This window comes from Abramis brama (genome assembly GCF_963993115.1).
Source record: "Abramis brama genome assembly, chromosome: 12".
In the NCBI taxonomy this organism is placed as follows: Eukaryota; Metazoa; Chordata; class Actinopteri; order Cypriniformes; family Leuciscidae; genus Abramis; species Abramis brama.
In genome coordinates this window covers 26,259,802-26,282,049 of record NC_139974.1, presented here as the reverse complement: position 1 = coordinate 26,282,049, position 22,248 = coordinate 26,259,802, and the positions used below count along the sequence as shown (strand labels likewise).

The 22,248-nt window shown below is 36.6% G+C and overlaps 1 protein-coding gene across 2 annotated transcripts; it reads left to right on the top strand.

Annotated features, from left to right (window-relative positions):
• The first annotated feature begins 1,866 nt into the window (after window positions 1-1,866).
• Window positions 1,867-20,791, top strand: seh1l (SEH1-like). Of its 2 annotated transcripts, XM_084130218.1 has the most exons (10): window positions 1,867-2,141; window positions 5,936-5,986; window positions 6,509-6,655; window positions 7,270-7,481; window positions 7,565-7,663; window positions 8,508-8,648; window positions 9,697-9,854; window positions 10,897-11,044; window positions 20,240-20,372; window positions 20,518-20,791. In XM_084130218.1, exons 1-10 carry the CDS (start codon window positions 2,031-2,033, stop codon window positions 20,677-20,679), a joined length of 1,362 nt encoding a protein of 453 aa, XP_083986344.1. In that variant the 5' UTR covers window positions 1,867-2,030; the 3' UTR covers window positions 20,680-20,791. The 2 variants fall into 2 exon arrangements, with proteins under 2 accessions (XP_083986344.1, XP_083986345.1); XM_084130219.1 differs by lacking the exons at window positions 20,240-20,372; window positions 20,518-20,791 and adding an exon at window positions 12,754-13,913.
• Window positions 20,792-22,248: the final 1,457 nt, after the last annotated feature.

Genomic DNA, 22,248 nt, shown 5'->3' with positions numbered 1-22,248 from the left:
ATTGCGAGAGGTTTTAAACATCAAAAACCAGTTGGAGGGCCAGATAAAGATGATCTGGGGGCTGCCATTTGACTAGCCATGGCACAGATCATTTATCATATTTAAGTATGATAATTGTCTTTCAGATGTAGTGAAGTTAAAGTAAAAAGTTTCCAGAAAAGATAATAGGCTACTCAAGTAAAGTACAGATACTCAAAAAGTGTAGGCTACTTAAGTACAGTACTCAAGTAAATGTACTTTTTTACTGTCCACCTCTGCCTGTAATGTCAATTTGTCCCCTCAGGTTCACATCTTTCTTTTTGTGTCCATTACCTAAAATTTTCGTCATGACACCTCAAAAATAATTCCTGATTAAGGTCTCATGACCGAAACGTTTTATTGACTTATGTGCTGTATAATATTCCGGTTTTGAACGGGTTATTGGCTGCATGTAAACGTACTACGTTTACATGCAGCCAATAACCCGTTCAAAAGACAACAACAACAGCAGCACATCTAAAACAAAACAAGCATCTAATGTTTTGATATATTAAATACATGTTAAATATATAAAATTCTTGAATCTTAAATATCGACATGTTCAGCTCAATATTACATTTTAAATAGAAGGGTTCTTTTTTATTTTTAACCCAAATAGTGACCTTAACCCGACCATAACCCGATATTTGACAGCTTGTAAACGTAGTCACTGTCAGTGTTTCATTACATCACTGTTGGAAAACACTCATCAGAATAATTTTTTTTTAGCTTAATTTATAAAGGGCATTTCTTTCCCTAATTTTTACTCTCTATACTCTTTCCCTACTCTCAGGGAACTGAGGTTACGTTAGTAACCGAGTACGTTATTTCTTTTTTTTTTTTTTTTATATTGAAAATTGTTTTAATCAGGGCATTTGTCCGGTTGGGCAAGTACAATTCTCTTTCACTTGTCCCTTAAAAAACACACGCACGTGTCCCGGACAAGCGTTAATGTCGAAATTCTATTCAGATCTGTAAATTACCAAACAATCATAAAAGAAAGAAATATTAGGCCTATCTTACCGTCATCGTGAGGTGAAAATGAGAATCCACTCTGCCAGACTCTCGTGAAAGTGCTTATCTATAGCACGAAATTTATTTCTCGTACCATTTATTCGCCAAAATAATGCATATGATACGCACTTTATGGCGTAATACGCACGTACACCACACCCCCAATCCTACCCAAGCGGTTTGCAGTGCGTATCATTTACACGCAAAAAAATAAATAAATAAAAAAATGTTGGCGTATAAATGGCACGATAAATAGAATGTATCTGTTTATGAATTCAACAGTCTGTAAATTCCTTCAGAAAACAGCGTGTGGCGCACTTGAGCGTCTTTTCAGACGCAAATCTAATTTGAATTAATTTCTAATGGGAGCGGCAGCGCAATACTTTGATTAAAAAATATATATTACCTAATAAATTATGTTTCTATTATTTTAGTTTTAATTTTTCGGGCCTTATGGGGGAGACCCTTGATGCTTATGGGAGGTCCCGGACCCCCCCAGGCAAAAAGTGTCTTCATATTTTGGTTTACCTAAATAAATAATTCATAAAATGTGATCTTATTTAATCTAAATTTCTAAATAAAAAATAACCTTTCTATTCACCCTTCTATTTAAAATGTAATATTGAGCTGAACATGTCGATATTTAAGATTCAAGAATTTTATAACATGTATTTAATATATCAAAACATTAGATGCTTGTTTTGTTTTAGATGTGGTAAAATTGCCTAATTGTTGGTAACTCGTTCATTCGGCACCTCGGTGGTGTGGTTAATAGTGGCAGCAGTAACTCCGCTAGTGCAGTAGGTGGCAGTAATCCGCTCTCAGATGATTTTCATCTCCAAAAAAGCAGCGAGCAACGTTTTCATGTTAAAAAAAACATGGCACCGGTAGAGTTAAAAATTTCTGCTGAAGTTTGACTAAACGCCTATCTGCTGTTTCATTTAGTGAATTGTGCGAGATATTTTCTTGGTGGCGTCAAGAAGTAGTTTTACTAGAAGATGTTTGTGGCGAAGAGCATCGCAGCGGATCATAAAGATCTGATTCACGATGTTTCTTATGACTTTCATGGTCGCAGGATGGCGACCTGCTCCAGTGATCAGAGCGTCAAGGCAAGAAACACTCTTTTGTGTGATCTGTTTAACTGCACAGGACTTTATAGAGATGTTGTCCAAACTTATATTGAGCTGCCTACCTAGAAAGTAAATCCTGCACGTGCCTGTGACACCCAAAAATGCGGTCTACTCTAGACGGGCAGCTTACCATGTTTTGAGACATAGCTATACATTTGACAGAAACTTTATAAGTGATTGAATGGGCTTTCCTGCAGCTGTGCATTGGTTTGGGAATACTATCCCTTAAAAAAACGGTGTTCTGTAAGTAAATAATAATAATAATAATGTTTTATTTATATAGCGCCTTTCCATTTCTGTTAAATGTGATTGTATAAACCATCATGTTATTGTTATATATGCCTAACGTTATATATATTTTTTTGTATTTCCAGAGTATACTTTATGAGAGGGTATAGGTTAGATTCTATGAAATTTGGTGTATTAAATAGTTGATTGATCGATTGTATTGGAGACATCTGTGTCTGTTAATCTCCATTACATTGTATGTAGCCTAATTCAGTAGTAAAATATGTTCCAAAAATGGTAAAGTTGGTTTCTTGACCATTTTTTAATTTTCCTTTTTTTGAGTGATTACCTCTGTTTTGGTGATGCCAACCACTTTTTTTTTTTTAAATCGGTTTAAAGTCACAATGAAATCAAAATTGAAAATTCTTATTTTGATATAATGTTGCAGTATTTATAATAATTGATTTATCTGTGCACGTTATTAATTATTATTATTTTAATTTGTATGCCCTCATAATCTTAAATCAAAATAACGTCCCCTTCCTCTTGCAACATCTAATCTCTTATGACAGTGTTTACTGGCATGAGGGTGGGACAACTGTCAGTCACATCACATTACATCACAGTAATAGCAAACCACAACGACCCAATCAATTCCGATGGATAAAATCAAGTCCCACCCTACAATATTTCTTGTTCAAGAATCAGTTTCACTGTGATATATAGTTGAGAATGAAATTATTCAACCCCTATTGCAAAACAGTATCATTGGCAAACTTTCAGCTGTTCGCAATGAACAAATCAAACAAAAGTAATTAAAATAGCGCAACACAATAAATGTTTCAAGTGGTTTCTGCAAATTCAAATGTATCTTTTAATGACTTCTGCAGTCTCAAAATTATACAACCCTCTGAATAGAATCCCTCACAACAGCACAAATCTGCAAAACAGGGGTCATCTCAAGCACACCTGATGCAACTAATCAAGGGCTTCATTAGTTGCATCAGGTGTGCTTGAGCTAGAACACATGAAATATCTGAACTGGCTAGGTTTGTTGAGTGTCAAGTTTGACTGCATGTTAGAAATATGGCTAAGTCGAAAGAATGGTCCAAAAAGTTAAAGGTCCCGTATTATGCCCCTTTTCACAAGATGTAAAATAAGTCTCTGATGTCCCCAGAGTGTGTATGTGAAGTTTCAGCTCAAAATACCCAACAGATCATTTTTTACAGCATGTTTAAATTGTCATTTTTTGGGGCTCAGAAAAACGCGCTGTTTTAGTGTGTGCCCTTTAAATGCAAATAAGCTGCTGCTGGACGACCCAGGGGGCGGAGCTTCATGAGCTCGCGCTCAGTCTCTCAGGACAATTTCATCTCACGGAATGATGATAATATCAGAAACTCTCAGTAACGGTGTTCATTTCGAGTCGGACAATAATGCCTACAGAGTCAGAGTGCTGTATAGAGATGGAAAATGTATAGTTTAGTAGTTTAATTACGGTTATTATAACATATTTGTCATCTGCTTGTATGTAGCCTATCCATTATTTATTAATAGCCTACAAGTCTGCTGTTTCGGACCAGGTCCGAATGATGATCAAACATATACTGATGAGTTTAATAAAGTTTATTGTACATCACACAAAAGATGAAGCGTCAGTTTTACTTCTGAGTAAACACAGTAAGTTATAAGAAGTGCGCAAGTACATAAACGAATTTCGGTAGAGTTGAGGGAGCATTCCTGTGGGCGGAGGTTAGTCAAAAAACTGTCCTACTGACGTCATTAAAGAAGGAAGTAGAGGGATGTAGTCCAAACGGGCCGTTCGATGTAGGCGACTTCTGTTAAATAAAATATCTCGCTTGGCATTGAACTTTGAGCTTTATAATTTTACAGATATTATTTATACTCTAACAACAACATTACACACTAACTAAAGTTTGAAACATGGGATCACGAAGAACGGGACCTTTAAGATATCATCACCCTTTACAAACAAGGAACAGGATACAAAAAGATAGCGAAGACACTAAATCTTCCTAGAGACACTGTTGGAGGCATAGTTTGCAAGGTCAAAGTTAAAGGAACAGTGGTTACACTACCTGGACGGGGCAGAAAAAGGAAGCTATCAACAACAGCAACCAGATTTCTGGGAAGGCAGGTTCAGAAAACCCTTGAGTGACTGCAAAAGACCTGCAGCAACACTTGGTGGTAACAGGCACTGAGGTTTCAGCCCCTGAGGTTTCAGCTTGCACAGTAAGGCGCATACTAAACACATGCTAGAACTACTACCCCTACTGACCCAAAAGCACAAGAAAAGACTGCTCCAATTTGCTCAAAATCATATATTTAAACCACAGAGTTTTTGGGATTCTGTTCTGTGGAGCGATGAAACAAAACTGGAACTTTTTGGCCCTATGGATCAGCGGTATGTCTGGAGGAAGAAGAACGAAGCATATCCTGAAAAAAACACTCTGTCTACAGTTAAGCATGGTGGGGCTCGGTGATGCTCTGGGGCTGCTTTACATCCTCTGCCACTGGAAACCTGCAGCGTGTGGAGGGCAAGATGGATTCATTGAAGTATCAGGAAGTCCTAAGGGAAAATGTGTCCAGGAAGATTCTACAGTGGCCATCACAGTCACCTGACTTGTACCCCTTTAGAAGGTGGTTGCAGCAAAACCAAAGAATATTACTGAACTGGAGGTCATTGCTCATGAGGAAAGGGCTAAGATTCCTCAGAAACGCTGCCAGAAGCTGGTTTCTGGTTATATATCTCATTTGCAGCAGGTCATAACAGCAAATGAGTGTTCTACTAAGTACTAAAGATGCTTGCCATGAAGGGGTTGAATAATTTTGAGACTACAGAAGTCATTAAAAGTTGCATTTTCAGTAGAATTTTGGGAAACCACTTGAAACATTTGTTGTTAAACTGCTATTTTAATTACTTTGATTTGTTCATTGCAAACAGCTGAAAATGTTGTTTTGTCATTTTGCCAATAAACCTGATTTGCAATGGGGGTTGAATAATTTAGATTATAACTGTATATCACAATAGGGAATAAAAAACTTTTGCTACTTCCATTTTAGACTTTAACCGTGACAGCCATCTTTGTGTCATGGCCCACAACAAATTTTGGTTATACAGATGTTTACGGAAACCTCAATAATATTTCAGCTCGGAATGGTCTAAACTGCTTGAAACAAACAAACTGAGATCAAATTTAAAGGTATTGAAACAATTTCTTGTACCTTAGACTTAAAATTTGACTTCAAATGTAATGATCAAGAACTCTCAAAATTTAGGGTTAAATAAAGTGAAAAGAAAAAAAGAAACGGATAGTGTTCATACATGGGTAAACAAAAATTAGGAAAACCAAAAATGATCAAGCAGCATCTGTTCATCACATGATATGGACTGACAGATTTAGAGCTTGGGGATTCAATTGATAGCAGCTTCAGATAAGAGCTGAGGTTAAGGCTGTGGTTCTTTAGCTTATTTGCACGCTTATTTATATTGTTGACAAACGTTTGGCTGTTGTGAACTGTTCTAGGTCTGGGACAAAGGTGATGATGGAGAATGGCACTGCACTGCTAGTTGGAAGGTATGATTTTTACTTTTTTTTTTAAACTTTTATGTGCTTTGGGGTAAATCTTCATGTAACCCTAAACTGCATAACTGACTTTAGTTTTCACCCTCATTCATACCTTGGTTAAAAAGGTGGGATACAAGTAGATACTTAATTCATTATAGCGCTTTTTTTATTTTGCCAAACAAACATTTTAAAGTTAAAGGTCTGGTTTCACAGACAGGGCTTAGATTAAGCCAGGATTAGGTTTTAGTTCAATAAGGACATCTAAGTAGCTTTTATAAACGTGCCTTAGAAAAAAAACATTACTGGTGTGCATCTTGAAACAAAACAATGCCACTGACATATTTTAAAATATTCTCAAACATTCATTTTAATCTAGGACTAGGCTTAAACCTTGTCTCTGAAACTGGGGGAAAGTTTTCTGTACCTCTAAAATAAAAAGTAGCACACTAAATGTGAAAATAATTAATTAATTTGATCAAAGACACCTTATTTGAGGAATTCCTAAAACGGTTTGTTTTCTGTCTGTTTTAGACCCATAGTGGTTCTGTTTGGAGGGTGACATGGGCGCACCCTGAGTTTGGTCAAGTGTTGGCATCTTGTTCGTTTGACCGCACTGCGGCTGTATGGGAGGAGATAGTCGGTGAATCCAATGATAAACAGCGTGGTCAGAGTCACTGGGTATGTATTATTAATTATTTATTTACAAGTTATTTACAGCCCTATAAAATCACTTTTATTTTTAGGCCAAATTCTGTGTTCATTAAAGTTTTAACAATAATAGTGCCCTATTAAATGTTTTATCTTTTCAGAAATTTTGTGTTGTCTGTTTTCTGGATTCTGTGTTTTATGATTTAAAAAAAATGATGGTAATCAAATGAATGCATAAAACTTCAACAATTGAATTAGTCTCTTAAAATGTAATCAAATAAATTCATAACATTAAATTCCTTTTTTGCAAAGAAAGTTCTGCATAATAGAGGTTTACTGTTTAAATTAAAACATAGACAATTTTCTTTTTGACTGGATTTTGCCAATTTTCATGTCATAGGCCCTTACTACTTGCTTTTCCTGTTGCTCAAAGAATAGAGCATGGTGCTAGCAATGGGTTTGATTCCCAGGGAATCAAATGAAGTGAAAATTATGGTATAATTCAAGAGTATACATTGATTTCAGAGTTGCTTTTGAGGGTAACTTATGAATTTTCTAAAAATAAGTTGGTAACCAATCATGTTTTTGTGCAAATCTGAAGCAGTGTCATAGATCTTCTATTCATTTCTTCTGTGCTTCTCCAGATTAAGAGAACCACACTTGTGGACAGTCGGACATCAGTGACTGATGTGAAGTTTGCACCAAAGCACATGGGCCTGATGTTGACCACCTGCTCTGCAGACGGTGTGGTGCGCATCTACGAGGCCCCTGATGTGATGAACCTCAGCCAATGGTCACTGCAGCACGAGATCTCCTGCAAGCTCTCATGCTCCTGCATCTCATGGAACCCATCCAGGTCTGAACGCCATCTACACACAATAACATATGAATATGAAAGAAGTATTCTTGATTGTCACAACTGTTTGTTCTGCCTTTTAGTTCTCGAGCTCATCCTCCAATGATAGCTGTGGGCAGTGACGACAGCAATGTCACATACAGTGGCAAAGTGCAAATCTATGAGTATAATGAAAATACAAGGTATGAGTTTCGCTTCATGGAATTTCACGTCTTACTGCAAAGAGTTGCTTCTAGTGACAATTCTTAGAAGTTTTTTAGAAATGTGGCCGTTTCCTCAAAGTTAAAGGAAATATCCTAGTAAAGAAATAAGTCATTCAGAAAGCATCATAACCCTTAAAAGAGGTCTTAAGGTCCAACATTTTTAGGAGTACGGACAAGGACTTTTAAAAGGCTTAAGAGTTTCTTTAGCAGCGGAGAAAATGGGCGAAACAAGGGAGAATAAATGTGTTGCACATAATGCATGTCAGTGAGTTGTTAAGACGCTACACATTAGGTCGTGGAGGGATCATGTTTGTGACTGATCTTATTAGAGACACGCAAACATCTCCGACACAGCACAGAAATGCCATAGCGGCAGAAATGTAAGTAATCACTATATTAACTACATTATCATATTTGGCAACTGGAAAAATGCAACTATGTAGCAATGATTTATGTCTGTTACAACCTTCTATAAGCAAAGTGATCGCACAAACAGTTACAGCACTTTCAGAACCTTGTGTGGCTGTTCATTTCCTATACGTTACAACATTAACAGCATGGTTAATAAAAAAAAAAGAATATACATGCATATATATAATACGTGTGTGTGTCAGAGAGTATGGTAAAATAGGAAAAATTACACTTGTAATTTCAAAGTGAAGGCTTAGAATAGACCCTATACTTAAAATTTCTTAGGATTTCTTAAGATAAATTAGGAGCTTTCTGGGAGGATTCTTAGAAGCTTTAAGAATATGGGCCCAGGTCTTTAATATCTATTTTTCTGTTATAATCATGTTTCTAATGGGTTTATGTTGACTTTCAGGAAGTATGCCAAAGCAGAGACATTGATGACTGTGACTGACCCAGTACATGACATCGCCTTTGCTCCTAATCTTGGGAGATCCTTCCATGTGCTGGCGATAGCGACCAAAGACGTCCGCATTTTCAAACTCATACCATTGAGGTAAATATGATATCATTCTCGGTAGTAAGAAAGCTAAGCAGTCAAATTGGTCATCTTAATTGTTCACCCAAAAAGTAAATTCTGAAATAAATTTTGTTTCAAACATGTATCACTCTTGATCTTCTGTGGAACATGATCTTCAGTCAGATCTTCAGCACTGTGTTCATTTATATGCATACAGCTCATGATGCGTCTTTTGTTTCAGTGTTAAATCTTAATGGTTTTAGGTTTGAAAATAAAGAAATGAAAGAAAATAAAGAAACTTAAATATTATGTAATTTTACATTTAGACTAAATTCAGAAGAACTGCAGAAACGTCTCCAAGACGCTTGAAGAAGCCTACCTGCAAAGCTACAGTACTGTGAAAAGGTTTAGGCACCTGTGTAAAAATGCTATAAAGTGAGGATGCTTTCAAAAATAATGTCATAAATAGATTTTATTTATCAATTAACTTCTATTAACTAAATCAAATCAATATTTGGTGTGACCACCTATTTCGTTTAAAACGGCTTTTGTCATAGGTGCAGGTAGGTTTCTTCAAGTGCCTTGAAAATGTTGCTGCAGTTCTTCTGGATTTAGTCAAGTTTTTTTTTTTTTTTTTTCATGTAATCCCAAATGTACTCTGACGTTGAGATCAGATCTCTGTGTGGAGCATATCGGCTGTTGTCAGACTCCTTGTGGATACAAATATTTCACTGGATTATAACAATTAATGGCAGAAGGTATATATATATATATATATATATATATATATATATATATATATATATATATATATATATATATATATATATATATATATATATATATACATACACACATTTATTTATATTTCAGAAAAACAAATGGCAGTTTTTTACAATATTGTGCAGCCCTAGTAAGCACCACTCACAATAACGATGAGTTAACATCTCAGTACTTCTAAGCCACCACCTGTCAACGCCCTAGCTTCACTGTGCTGAGTTTTATATGGGTAAACGCCACTCATGTTTTACTCTGACGGTAAGAATCTTTTTGGAACAGTTGATTCATGTTATGTGTCTGACAGGAGAGAGAGTGCCAACAGCTCTGGTCCCACTAAGTTTGAGGTGCAAGTGATGGCTCAGTTTGACAGTCATAACTCTCAGGTGTGGCGCGTGAGTTGGAACATCACCAGTACTCTCCTGGCCTCCTCTGGAGACGATGGCTGTGTGCGACTCTGGAAAGGTCAGCCGTCAACTCAATCTACTTCCTGCTGAGTGAATCTTTTGAAAAACATTTCTCAATTAATAACTCTTTATCATTGCTTTAGATATTCTTTACAGTCCAACTCTTTTAATGTTTTTTTTTTATAATTATAAATGCCAGTGTTACTTTTCATTTATTATGAAAATTGTAATATAATATTACAAATAGGTTTTAGCTTACATCAAAATGTTTTAACTTTAAAGTAGAGCTGCACGATTCTGGATAAATTGAGAATCACTCGCTCATAAATACTTCTTGTTTCATTACTGGATGAATCAGCGTATTTGAACAAATCTCTTGAATGAATGAATGATTCAATGACAAATCAATTTTTTAACAGTTAATAGTGATGTAATTGATACCATTTGTTATTTGAAGCACCAAGTTACTTTGAAAAGGTGATTCGCTCTATTTTGATCGCTACCTTAGACATCAGTGTTTATATAAACTTTTAGAAAAACTCAGAAATAATAATACTGTGAGGTTGAAAAGATTGTTTGTGAAGCTGTTTCATACCTATACATGACACCTGTTCTCTCTGGGTCAGAGGCAGTGATCTGAATGTTTTGCTGTGATTGTTTTTTTTTTTTTAATCAAATATTTAAAAGACATCGTTGTCATTTAGAAATAAGATCGCCTGGGTGTTTTGAATCGAGATCATGAAATTTATAAAAAAAAAAAAAACTCTACTTTAAAGTCAGCATAAAATGAAAATTCACCTCAATATTCTACATACATGTTATATGATGTATCTTTTTGTGAACGATTTATACATGCATGTTTTTTTTTTTTTTTAAATTGTACCTTAATATCATAACCCAATCTTATGATAAAAAACGACTTCATAAACCCAGCCCTTTTAAACTTTAACCTCTAAAACTACTTTTAATTTCTGCTGACAATAAGGCTGCTCAGGCGGGGGGAAATTATATGGGCTAATAATATCCCAGACTAACATGTTTAATGATATACATCACATAATGTAAATTATGCTGTGCATTCTGGTTCATCTTGTCTGCAGCTAATTATATGGACAACTGGAAGTGCACAGGGATCCTGAGAGGAGACGGGAGCCCAGTGAACGGCTCCTCTGGACTCACTGCTGCTCTGAGCACTGTGGGCGTCCCTGGAGCTGCTCAGATGGTTGTTGGGGCAGCTTCTGCTGGCAGGTATGTGGCAGTGCTGTGATGTAGAGTATGACCCTCGATATAGTTATTTTTGCTTAAAACGGTTAAAATATTAAATTACAATATGAAAGTTGATAGAATTTAGATAAGTATTCATCACAAATGAATAGGTCTGGTATATTCATTAGATTTTTTTATTTTTTTTTAGGTACAAAAACTACTGCTTCACATTACTTAACTCTTTCCCCGCCAGTGTTTTTGAAAAAAGTTGCCAGCCAACGCCAGCATTTGATCATTTTCACAAAAGGTTCATGGCCTCCAGAATATTTTGCCGTATGAAGAACAGACCCTCAGCTTTAAAAAACAAACAAACAAAAAAAGTTTTATTCTGGCTTCATGCCTACCTTTATCATAACTTGAATGTGGGTATGATTCATTAAAAAAGCAACATTTTGAGCGAAAATCTGAGAAAATCACGTTTTTGTCAAAGACTACGTATGGATCTGATTCAGAATGATGATCAAAACATATATGGGGTTGATTGAGTCCATCAACACCCCGTAAGCTGTACAGTCCTATAGCTCATCCTGGGTGATATTTCATTCGGTAACATTAGGCAGTTTTGATTTATATTCTGTTTAATGATCGCATTATTTTACATATCCATTTGCTTAAATATGATATCGCTTATTTCTGCTACTCCTTCGCCTGTGTTTTGATCAAGATATTCAGTACTAGCGTAAGATGCGTAATAGTGCCCCCTACAGTGATAACAGTGAAAACAGGGAAAGCCAGAAATTTCCATCAATGGCGGGGAAAGTGTTAAAGGGATACTCCACTTTTTTTGGAAATAGGCTCATTTTACAATTCCCCCAGAGTTAAACAGTTGAGTTTTACCGTTTTCGAATCCATTCAGCCGAACTCCGGGTCTGGCGGTACCACTTTTAGCATAGCTTAGCATAGAGCATTGAATCGGACGGGACCATTAGCATCTCTCAAAAAAATGACCAAAGAGTTTTGATATTTTTCCTATTTAAAACTTGACTCTTCTGTAGTTACATTGTGTACTAAGACCGACAGAAAATGCAAAGTTGCGATTTTCTAGGCTGATATGGCTAGGAACTATACTCCCATTCCTGCGTAATAATCAAGAAACTTTGCTGCCGTACCATGGGTGCAGCAGGCGTAATGATATGACACAGCACCTGAAAATAGGTCTAATAGGTTAGACAAACTTAGTCCCGGTCACGTTGGAAGTTACCGAGCTGGGGACTATTTTCAGGCGCTGCGTCATATCATTACGCCTGCTGGACTCATGGTACGGCAGCAAAGTTTCTTGATTATTACGCAGGAATGGGAGTATAGTTCCTAGCCATATCAGCCTAGAAAATCGCAACTTCCGTCGGTCTTAGTACACAATGTAACTACAGAAGAGTCACGTTTTAAATAGGAAAAATATCGAAACTCTTTGGTTATTTTTTTGAGAGAGATGCTAATGGACCTGTCCGATTCAATGATCTATGCTAAGCTATGCTAAAAGTGGTACCGCCAGACCCAGAGTTCGGCTGAATGGATTCGAAAACGGTAAAACTCAACTGTTTAACTCTAAAGTGGAGTATCCCTTTAATGAGTTCTGACTTTTTAAAGCCAAGATTTTTTTAAAAATCTTATTATATATGCATTTGACTGCATTTGCATTTTGCATTGCAAGTTTGTGGTTTATTCATAATTAAATGTCTTAATTTTAACAGAAAAAAAGCTCAGCTGATGCCAGGCTAATGGCGTAACATGCTGATTGGCTGCTTGCTGCATGCACAGGATTGGACAGAGACCTCATTGACCCCTCCTCTGCACGGTGTGATACCTGCACACTCTTCTAGCTACTAATCTGACAGAAGCGTGTGCTGACGGCACGATCTGTTGTGTGGCTGTTAAAGGAACTGTGCTTGTGTGTTCTCTTCAGTGGCACTCACCTGACATTGAGCATTTTTTTTATTATTTAACAAATTACACTAAACATGATTCCAATATTGACATTCTTATTAATTGTTGTGATGTGATGCAGTATTAATTATTTATTTTAATACTTACATTTAGGTCATTTTGAAGTTTCAAAGCATAATTGTCTGCACCCATTTCCACTGACTATATCCAAAAACTGTTATAGTTGCTTTTAAAGGAACAGATAACTCAAAATTCTGTCATTGTTTATTTGCCTTCATGTTGTTCCAGAACTTTTACAACTGAGTTTCTTCTGTGATGCACAAAAGGAAACATTCTAAAACCTCATTTTAAAAAAATGAAATAAAATAATTCACACTTGGAATAGCATGAAGGTGAGTAAATGGACTTCAGGCTCTCAAAAGAACACTACACATGTTTGCGCTGTTAGTTTGAAGCTGATCACCATGTATTCTGTGGTGTGGACAGTAGAGGGAGGCATTGTATCATTCAGCCCAGTTCTGTCTCCAAATATGCCTTTGGAATTACTAGCATATTACATTTAATTTGTCAAACTAACTGTATTATTGTATTTCAGTAAGTATTTTAGGGTGTAGGCACAGATTGTTTGTGCTGAAACAAGGAACGTTTTGCAGCTCTAAAAAGCCTAATATTCAATGAAGAAACATTTGACCTGCTAAACGCTTCCGTTAATAAACCATCACCAAAAGTTTTTTCAATTCACAATTTTGGTGCATGAATAAATGAAAAGCTGGCATCTGATATTTAACTCTGTATATTGGCAATATCCATCCATGACATTCTTTGTAGTGCTGCCTCTTCAATTGGGAATTCAAAAAGAGAAAATTGAAACAGTTCTAGAGACTAATGCAACTGTCTTTTTTTTTTTGGTGTAAAATAAAGTTTGTTTTTCAGTTCTGATTTATGTAATAAAAACCTTTCTGAGGTTTCTCTGAGTTGTGTGGTCCTCATTTAAAGACCCCTTATAAGAGGAAGTTGGTCTGAAAAGACATTTAAAAGAAATAAAATAATATCTTAAGTCAAGTCACCTTCATTTATATAGTGCTTTTAACAATATGGACTGTTTCAAAGCAGCTTTATAGTAAAATTTATAAGAAATTAATAGGTAATTAAAGTAAGAGAGATTGTTTTGGTTTTACAGCAGCTCTAGAATAAAGTTATTGTCCAGCTAAAGTTAGTAAATTTTCTTCCGTTGCAAAGATCATTAGTTATTAACTTAGGGGCTGCTTACACGACACCTTTCTAACAGAAAACCCTTAATGTGCTCCGGCCTGCTCATTCGCGGAATTATTTATCACTTCCGAGTAGCCATGTGAACCGGAACTATTTTGACAAAGTTTGAACTGTACAGAGGTAAAGGGAAGGGAAGGAGGCCTTCACAGGGGAGAGACTAGTTGACACTTCAGGTCTGCGTTGTCGTCGTGTCCAGGCGCAGGTCCTTCATCAGATCTGGATACAGCCTAGATCTGGCGGACTGCGGTCAACCTCGGGATAAAAAGAGAGACTAATAGCGTAGACGCCATTTTTCTTATGATGTAACGAGTACATCAGGATTTATGGGGAGTGTTCCCGGTTCCGGCTGACCTAATCTATGCAGCCTAACATTGAATTATAGAAGGTTATAATGTGTTATGTGTATGCTATGTCAAAGAGATGTGTTTTTAGTCTAGATTTGAACTGACAAGAGTGTTTCTGCTTCCCGGACAATGTTAGGAAGACTGTTCCAGAGTTTTGGTGCTAAATAGGTAAAGGATCTACCACCAGCAGTCGATTTTGATATTCTAGGTATTATCAACTGGCCGGAATTTTGAGATCGCAATAGACGTGAAGGACTATAATGCGTTAAGAGCTCGCTCAAGTACTGGGGAGCTAAACCATTTAGTGCTTTGTAAGCAATCAGCAATATTTAAAAATTAATATGATTTTTAATAGGGAGCCAATGCAGTGTTGATAGAACCGGGCTAATATGGTCATACTTCCTGGTTCTAGTAAGAACTAGCTGATGCGTTTTGGACCAGATGTAGTTTATTTATTAAGCATGCAGGGCAACCACCCATAAGAGCATTACCATAATCTAGCCTTGATGTCATAAACACATGAACTAATTGTTCCGCATTTGTCATTAAGAGCATATGACGTAATTTAGATATATTTTTAAGATTGAAGAATGCGGTTTTACAGATACTAACGTGACTTTCAAATGAAAGATTGGTATCAAAGAGCACACCCAGGTTCCTAACCGACGACGAAGGTTTGACAGAACAGCCATCAAGTGTTAGACAGTATTCTAGATTATTACTTGAGGATGTTTTTTTTGTCCAATAATTAAAATCTATGTTTTTTCAGAGTTGAGTACTAGCAAATTATTAGTCATCCAGTTTTTTATATCAGCTATGCATTCCATTAATTTTGTGAATTGGCAAGTTTTGTTGGGGCTTGAAGAAATATAAAGCTGAGTATCATCAGCATAACAGTGAAAACTAATGCCATGCTTCCTGCCATGCCATGATATCTCCCAAGGGTAGCATGTACAGAGTGAACAGCAATGGTCCTAGAACTGAGCCTTGTGGTACTCCATACTGAACTTGTGATCAATAAGACATCTCTTCATTTACTGCTACAAACTGATAACGGTCAGATAAGTATGATTTAAACCATGCTAATTCAATTCCACTAATGCCAACATAATTTTCAAGTCTATTTAAAAGAATGTTGTGGTCAATAGAATCAAATGCAGCACTAAGATCGAGTAACACTAATAGAGAGATACAACCACGATCGGATGATGAGAGCAATTCATTTGTGACTCTCTAATGAGATGTGACTCTGTCTCAGTAATATGGTACGGTCTAAATCCTGACTGGAAATCCTCACAGATACCATTTTTTTCTAAAAAGATTAGATTCGAGATCAGCCTGTAACTGACTAAATCTGTAGGATCAAGTTGCGTTTTGTTTTAACAAGCTGTTTAATCATAGCCAGCTAAAAAGTTTTAGGTATGTATCCTAATGACAAAGATGAATTAATGATATTACGAAGAGGATCTATGACCTCTGGAAGAATCTCTTTCAGTAGCTTAGTCGGTATAGGGTCTAACATACATGTTGTCGATTTAGATGATTTAACGAGTTTAGAAAATTCTTCCTCTCCTATAGCAATGAATGAATCGAATTTTTCTCAGGGAGACTACAATGCAATGTCTGATGCGATACTGTAGTAGATGGTTGCATAGTTATAATTTTCTCCCTGATATTATCAATCTTGTAAGTAAAGAAGTGCATAAAGTCATTACTGCTATGCTGCTTGGAAACGTCTGGGGTTGAAGCTTTATTTTTCGTTAATTTAGCCACTGTTTCATATAAATACCTAGGGTTTTGTTTATTTTCTTCTAATAGGGTTGAAAAATGAGCAGATCTAGCTGTTTTTAAGGCCTCTCGGTACGCAATCGTGCTCTCTTTCCATGAAATGCGGGAAAAAAACTGTTTTCTTCCAGTTGCGCTCCATTTTTTTGGCTGCTCTCTTAAGGGTCTGAGTGTGCTCGTTGTACCACGGCGTTGGACTATTTTCTTTAAGTTTCTTTAAGCGCAAAGGAGCAACTGTCTAAAGTGCTAGAAAAGAGAGAGTCAAAAGTTTCTGTCGCAATATCGAGTTCTTCTAAGCTATCTGGGTTGCTGAGGAGATGAAACTGATCAGGAATGTTATTAATAAAGCAATCTTTAGTAACAGAAGTGATAGGTCTAACATATTTGTAACACGGAGTCGGCTTTGCAGCCTTGGCTAAATGGAGTATACATGAGATTAGATAATGATCTGAGATGTCATCACTCTGCTGCAGAATTTCAACAGCATCAACATTGATTCCATGTGATAATATTAGATCTAGAGTATGATTACTTACGTGTCTCTATATTTAAATCACCAACAATTAGGGCTTTATCTGCAGCCAGTACTAACTCTGATAGAAAATTAGCAAATTCTTTGATAAAGTCTGTATGGTGCCCTCGTGGCCTGTATACAGTAGCCAGCACAAATCTCAAACGTGATTTATCATTTACACTAGATAGTCTAATTTATTTATTAGATAAGCACCAACACTTCAAAAGAATTATATTTGAAGCAAGACTTCTCAGTAATTCTGAAGATATTACTATAAATGACAGCAACACCTCCCCCTTGCCTTTCAGATGAGGCTCATGTTTATAACAATAATCTTGGGGGGTGGACTCATTTAAAGTAATGTAATCGTCTGGTTTTAGTCAGGTTTCTGTCAAACACAGCACATCTAGGTTATAACCTGTGATCATATCATTAGCAATAAGTGCTTTTGAAGTAAGGGATCGAATATTCAGCAACCCAAGCTTTATCATTTGTTCATTTGTATTATATCTTTTTTTATATTTGTTGAACATCAATTACATTTTTACCCTTAAATGGGTTTGGGAGTTGTTTGTATTTCCTAATTCGGGGAACAGACACAGTCTGTATATGATGACATCTAGGTGATAGAGTCTCTATGTGATGGGATTTATCTGACCTCAGTGACGTGAGACAGCTAGCAGACGGTCGGTTTAGTCAGTCTGTCTGCTTCCTGACCTGAGCCCCAATTCAAGTTTGAGCTCTAAGACTATGTGCCATATTACTAGAGAGAAGAGCAGCACCATCCCAGGAGGGATGAATACCATCTCTTTTCAACAGGTCAGGTCTGCCCCAAAAACTTTTCTATTGACTATGAATTCTATATTATTTTGTGGACACCACTTAGACAGCCAGCCATTGAGTGAGGACAGTCTCTCATCACTCCGGCGAACAGGAAGGGGGCCAGAGCAAATTACAGTGCCTGACATCGTACTTGCAAGTTCACACACCTCTTTAACATTAATTTTAGTGATCTCCGACTGGCGAAGTCGAACATCATTAGTGCCGACGCAAATAATAATCTTAGAGAATTTACGATTAGCATTAGCCAGCACTTTTAAATTTGCTTTGATGTCAGGCGCTCTGGCTCCCAGCAAACATGTGACTATGGTGGCTGGTGTCGTTCCGTGTAATAGAATCGCTAATAACTAGGGCACTTTCAACAGGATTTTCAGAGGGTGTTTCACTGAGTGGGGAGAATCTATTTGTTATGGTAATCAGAACAGAAGAGCAGTGTTTTGTCCCGCGACTACAGCGTCTCACGGTCACCCAGTTGCCCTGCTGCACGGGCTCTACAGTCAGAACCGAACAATGTACAGAGTTCACTAAGCTAGTCACATCCAAAGCAGTATCTAAAGCCCTTGCATGCTTATTATCATCGATTAAAGTTTGGATGCGTGTCTCTAGTTCAGAAATCTTCTCCGTCAGCCTGACTATCTCCCTGCATTTATCACATGAAAAGCCCTCTGTGCTGACAGAGAAGGCTATGCTATTTATGTGACACAAAGTGCAAGTGACAATAACAGGAGAAGACATTACTCACTGTGTTTGTTGACTGATCCTACTTACCACAGTTGTTTGATAGACTCGTAAAAAGCGTGAGTGCGCGCGAGAAAAAAAAAAAGGACGGCAAGCACGAATGGAAGGTTAACAGGCTAGCGAGATACTAGCGTGTTGTGCTAGCGATAACGATTTAGATAAAAGCTAGCGATGTCAGATTAATGTGATAATGTGGCAATATTAGACTACATCTAATATATGCTGATGACGAGTAAGATATATTTAGCAATATAAACAAAAAGGAATGATAGTAAATAGAGATTCAAAACAGAAAGCTATACGGAGCATACAGACGCAAACCAGCAGCAAGGAAGACAGGAGCAATCGATCAAGTTTAGAAATTTTGAAGGCCAAAAAAGTGCATCCATCAATCATAAAAGTGTTCCACATGGCTCGGGGTTAATAAAGGCCTTCTGAAGCGAAGCGAAGCGATGCGTTAGTGTAAGAAAAAAAAATCCATATTTATAACTTTATAAGCCAAAATAACTAGCTTCTGACAGATGGCTGTAAGCATTGTTATTCGCGAAAGAGTACCTGACCTGACGCATGACGTATTGACGAATGCGAAAACGAAGAAGGCAAAGCAAAACAAAACACCGGTCACAAATAAGAAGTCTAAAACGATCATTTTTAAAGAGAAATGTCAGAGGATTTTTGGTATAAGAGAAGAGGAGCTTGAGTTTGTTGCCCAGTCCTGTTTGTTTGAACCGCAAGAGGCATCAAAGCTTGGATGGATGTGCTTTTTTGGACTTCAAAATCAGGACCGCCATTCACTCCCATTATAAAGCTTGGAAGAGCAATTATATATTTTTAACAAAAGTCCGATTGTGTTCGTCTGAAAGAAGAAAGTCGTATACACCTAGGATGGCTTAAGGGTGAGTAAATTATTAGATAATTTTCATTTTTTGGAACTATCCCTTTAATAAAAAAAAATTTCACTGTGAACAAAATCCTGATTCAGTCCCAGTCAGATGACATGACCCCTATACATTTAAAGCACAGACTAATTTTTTACACAAATCACTGTTGACTGCAGGCTCGAACATTCAGTCCTGCAGTTTTTCTATTAAAAGTTACTGAACAAGTCATTTCTTCTTTATTGTCTAGTTTAGCAGCAACTGAAAACCTTTTATTCCATTTTATTAAAATGTATTCCCAAACTAGGTAGTCACATACTGAGAGGCAACTTAATTTAGGCTAAATGTTTATTAAATCATTTTTAATTGTATTATTTTAGTCTTTTTAATTAAAATATTTAGAAGTGGAAAATGACAAAATCACAGAAAACTAGTTTGTAGACTATTAATTACAAATTTTGGTGGATGCAAATGTCCCAATTTTTGGTTAATGAAATTATGAAAACGATAAACCCTATTAAATCATGTGGACTAAAATTGCTCTTATAGTTAAGTATCTCCTTTTTAAAAAAAGTTTCTGGTTCTGTTTTGGCTTGCCCCATAGGCTTCCATTGTAAAAGCATGTCGATAAACATGATTGTGGTTTTTACAAACTGAAGGATGAGCTGAAATTAACTTTTGTGGTAATTTATTAACATCATGTCTCAGATTCTGCAGATAAACCTTCATTGCATTGAAACTGGAACATTTCTCCTCCTGATCTTGGGTGATGCGTACCTGTTCCGGCTTCATTCATCATCATTCACCTTTGTTTCTTTGTTTTTCCTCAATGTCCATTTTTCTGTTGTTCTTATGTGTCTGTGTTGTGGGCGTTTCTCGTTTCTGTTGCTTGTTGGGCTTCATTCCCATTCTGTTCCTACAGGTACTTCTTCCCTCATTTGGACTCCCCCAGAGCTGGATCCCGACTGGGCCACCTCCTGCCTCCTCCCTCTCTCATCGAACAAATGAATGAGCCTGATCCCAACCATGCACCTCAGCTACGTCATCGACACATGGTGAAATCCGCCAGTCAACCCACTGACATTTTCCTTTTAAATGATCAGTAATGTCTTTATGTCCACATCATATTCACCCCATCCCCCAATAAAAAGATTCAACAACTGAGACATAAACAAGATTTTTCTCCACTCTTCCACCAAGACACTTGCAAGTTCTCGAACACGTCTGGGGGTTTGGTACTGCAAGGACAATCAGCTATCCTTCCTGTCTCCCTATAGCACTGTCTTGGGCATCTTACATTTCAAACTCGGTCCACATCTGCAGTCCTCCTGCAGAAGGAATATGGCATGTTCACACAGGTGATCCGGGACCCTGAGCATCTTCTGGTATATATCAGAGTTAGTATAAGGGTCTTTTTAGTGTTCAAAGTTATTGTAACTGTGACCTTTATTGTCTACTGCCTGTAAACCGTTAGTGTCATGGACTCTTCAGGTGCATGTGCAATAATTAGTTATGGTTCACTGAACAAGCATGAAAAACATTTTTTAAACCATATATAATAATATTTATATCTGATATTTTTTACATTCTTAGTGTAATGTAATACCTTACTGTAATATTTTTGAGTTTGGGTTACAGTAAAAAAAATGCAGTTATTAAATGTTTTTTATTCAAATAATCATTAAGGGCAGTAAACACAGACGCTACTGTGATGTACTGCATAAATAATTTCAAATATTTTTTGTATTAAAATATTTTTATCTTCTAGTTATAAGAATTCGATTTTTTGCGTTGTAGATTTAGAGAATTGTCCTTTTTTATGAAAATGGAACAATGCAACAACAACAAAACAAAAATCATAGTTCTAAAATGGGCATTGTTTTAGGAAAGTACATTTTGAGGCATGTCCTTGAAATTATTCCTCACATATGATCCAAATGTTTGTCTCATAATAATAATAATAATAATAAAAACACTGTCAAAGAAATAATTTTGTACTGTGCATTTTGTGAGGTTAAAACCGATTTATATATGAATTTGTTCTTTCAGTGAAGTTACAAATTGAATAGTGTCTATATATCAGATTGTGATTTTGTTTTTTAAGCCCTGCTTTAGCCATCCATACTGAGCGGATCTAACAATTTGGGTCACAGTAGTTCTGGGTTTATTTATTTTTTTCCTCTTCTGTCTGTGGCAGATGTAACTGGTCAGGGCTTTGGCCCTCAGGCTGCTGAGAGTGTGTTAATCAAGAGAACATAATATTGTGGCCTGATTGCACACCTGCCAACCCTGTGGCCATGTCTGCATTGGGCTGGCAAGGACTCTCTCATACACAACCATACAGTAATGGCAAACACACTTGTTAAATCCCTGCCAGGGGGTTCAGTCATGTTTTGGTAAATTAGTTTTTAAGAGGGTAAATGACACAACACCTCTGCAAAATTAGCACCTCCCTTTCCCCTTCCTAATGCTGTCTCATCCCTCCAGACAGACTTACAGACTCAGAGGACTCATGCAGTTAAACTCACTCCAGGTGGTGATGTCTGGCCTTCAGTCTTCACACACAGGCAGACATTGCTGTACAGGTTGCTGAATAAATACCTTCTTTTTCATCCTCATTATTGTCTGTTATACACATATACACTCTAGTCCGTCCGTCCATCCATCTAATCTATCCATCATCTATCTATCTAAACACTGTAAAAAATTATCATCACAATTTTTTATCTTTTGTCAAATCAACTTAGATAATTTATGTGGTTCAGATAACATAATATTTTGAGTTTCTATTCATTAATTCAATCTCCTTCATTGTATTAACTAAAATGTTTAATTTCAATGAACTCAAAATTTTAAGACAACCAGGAAACTTACTTTTTAAGTTTATCCATCTATCCATCCATCCATCCATCCATCCTAGGACACATTGTT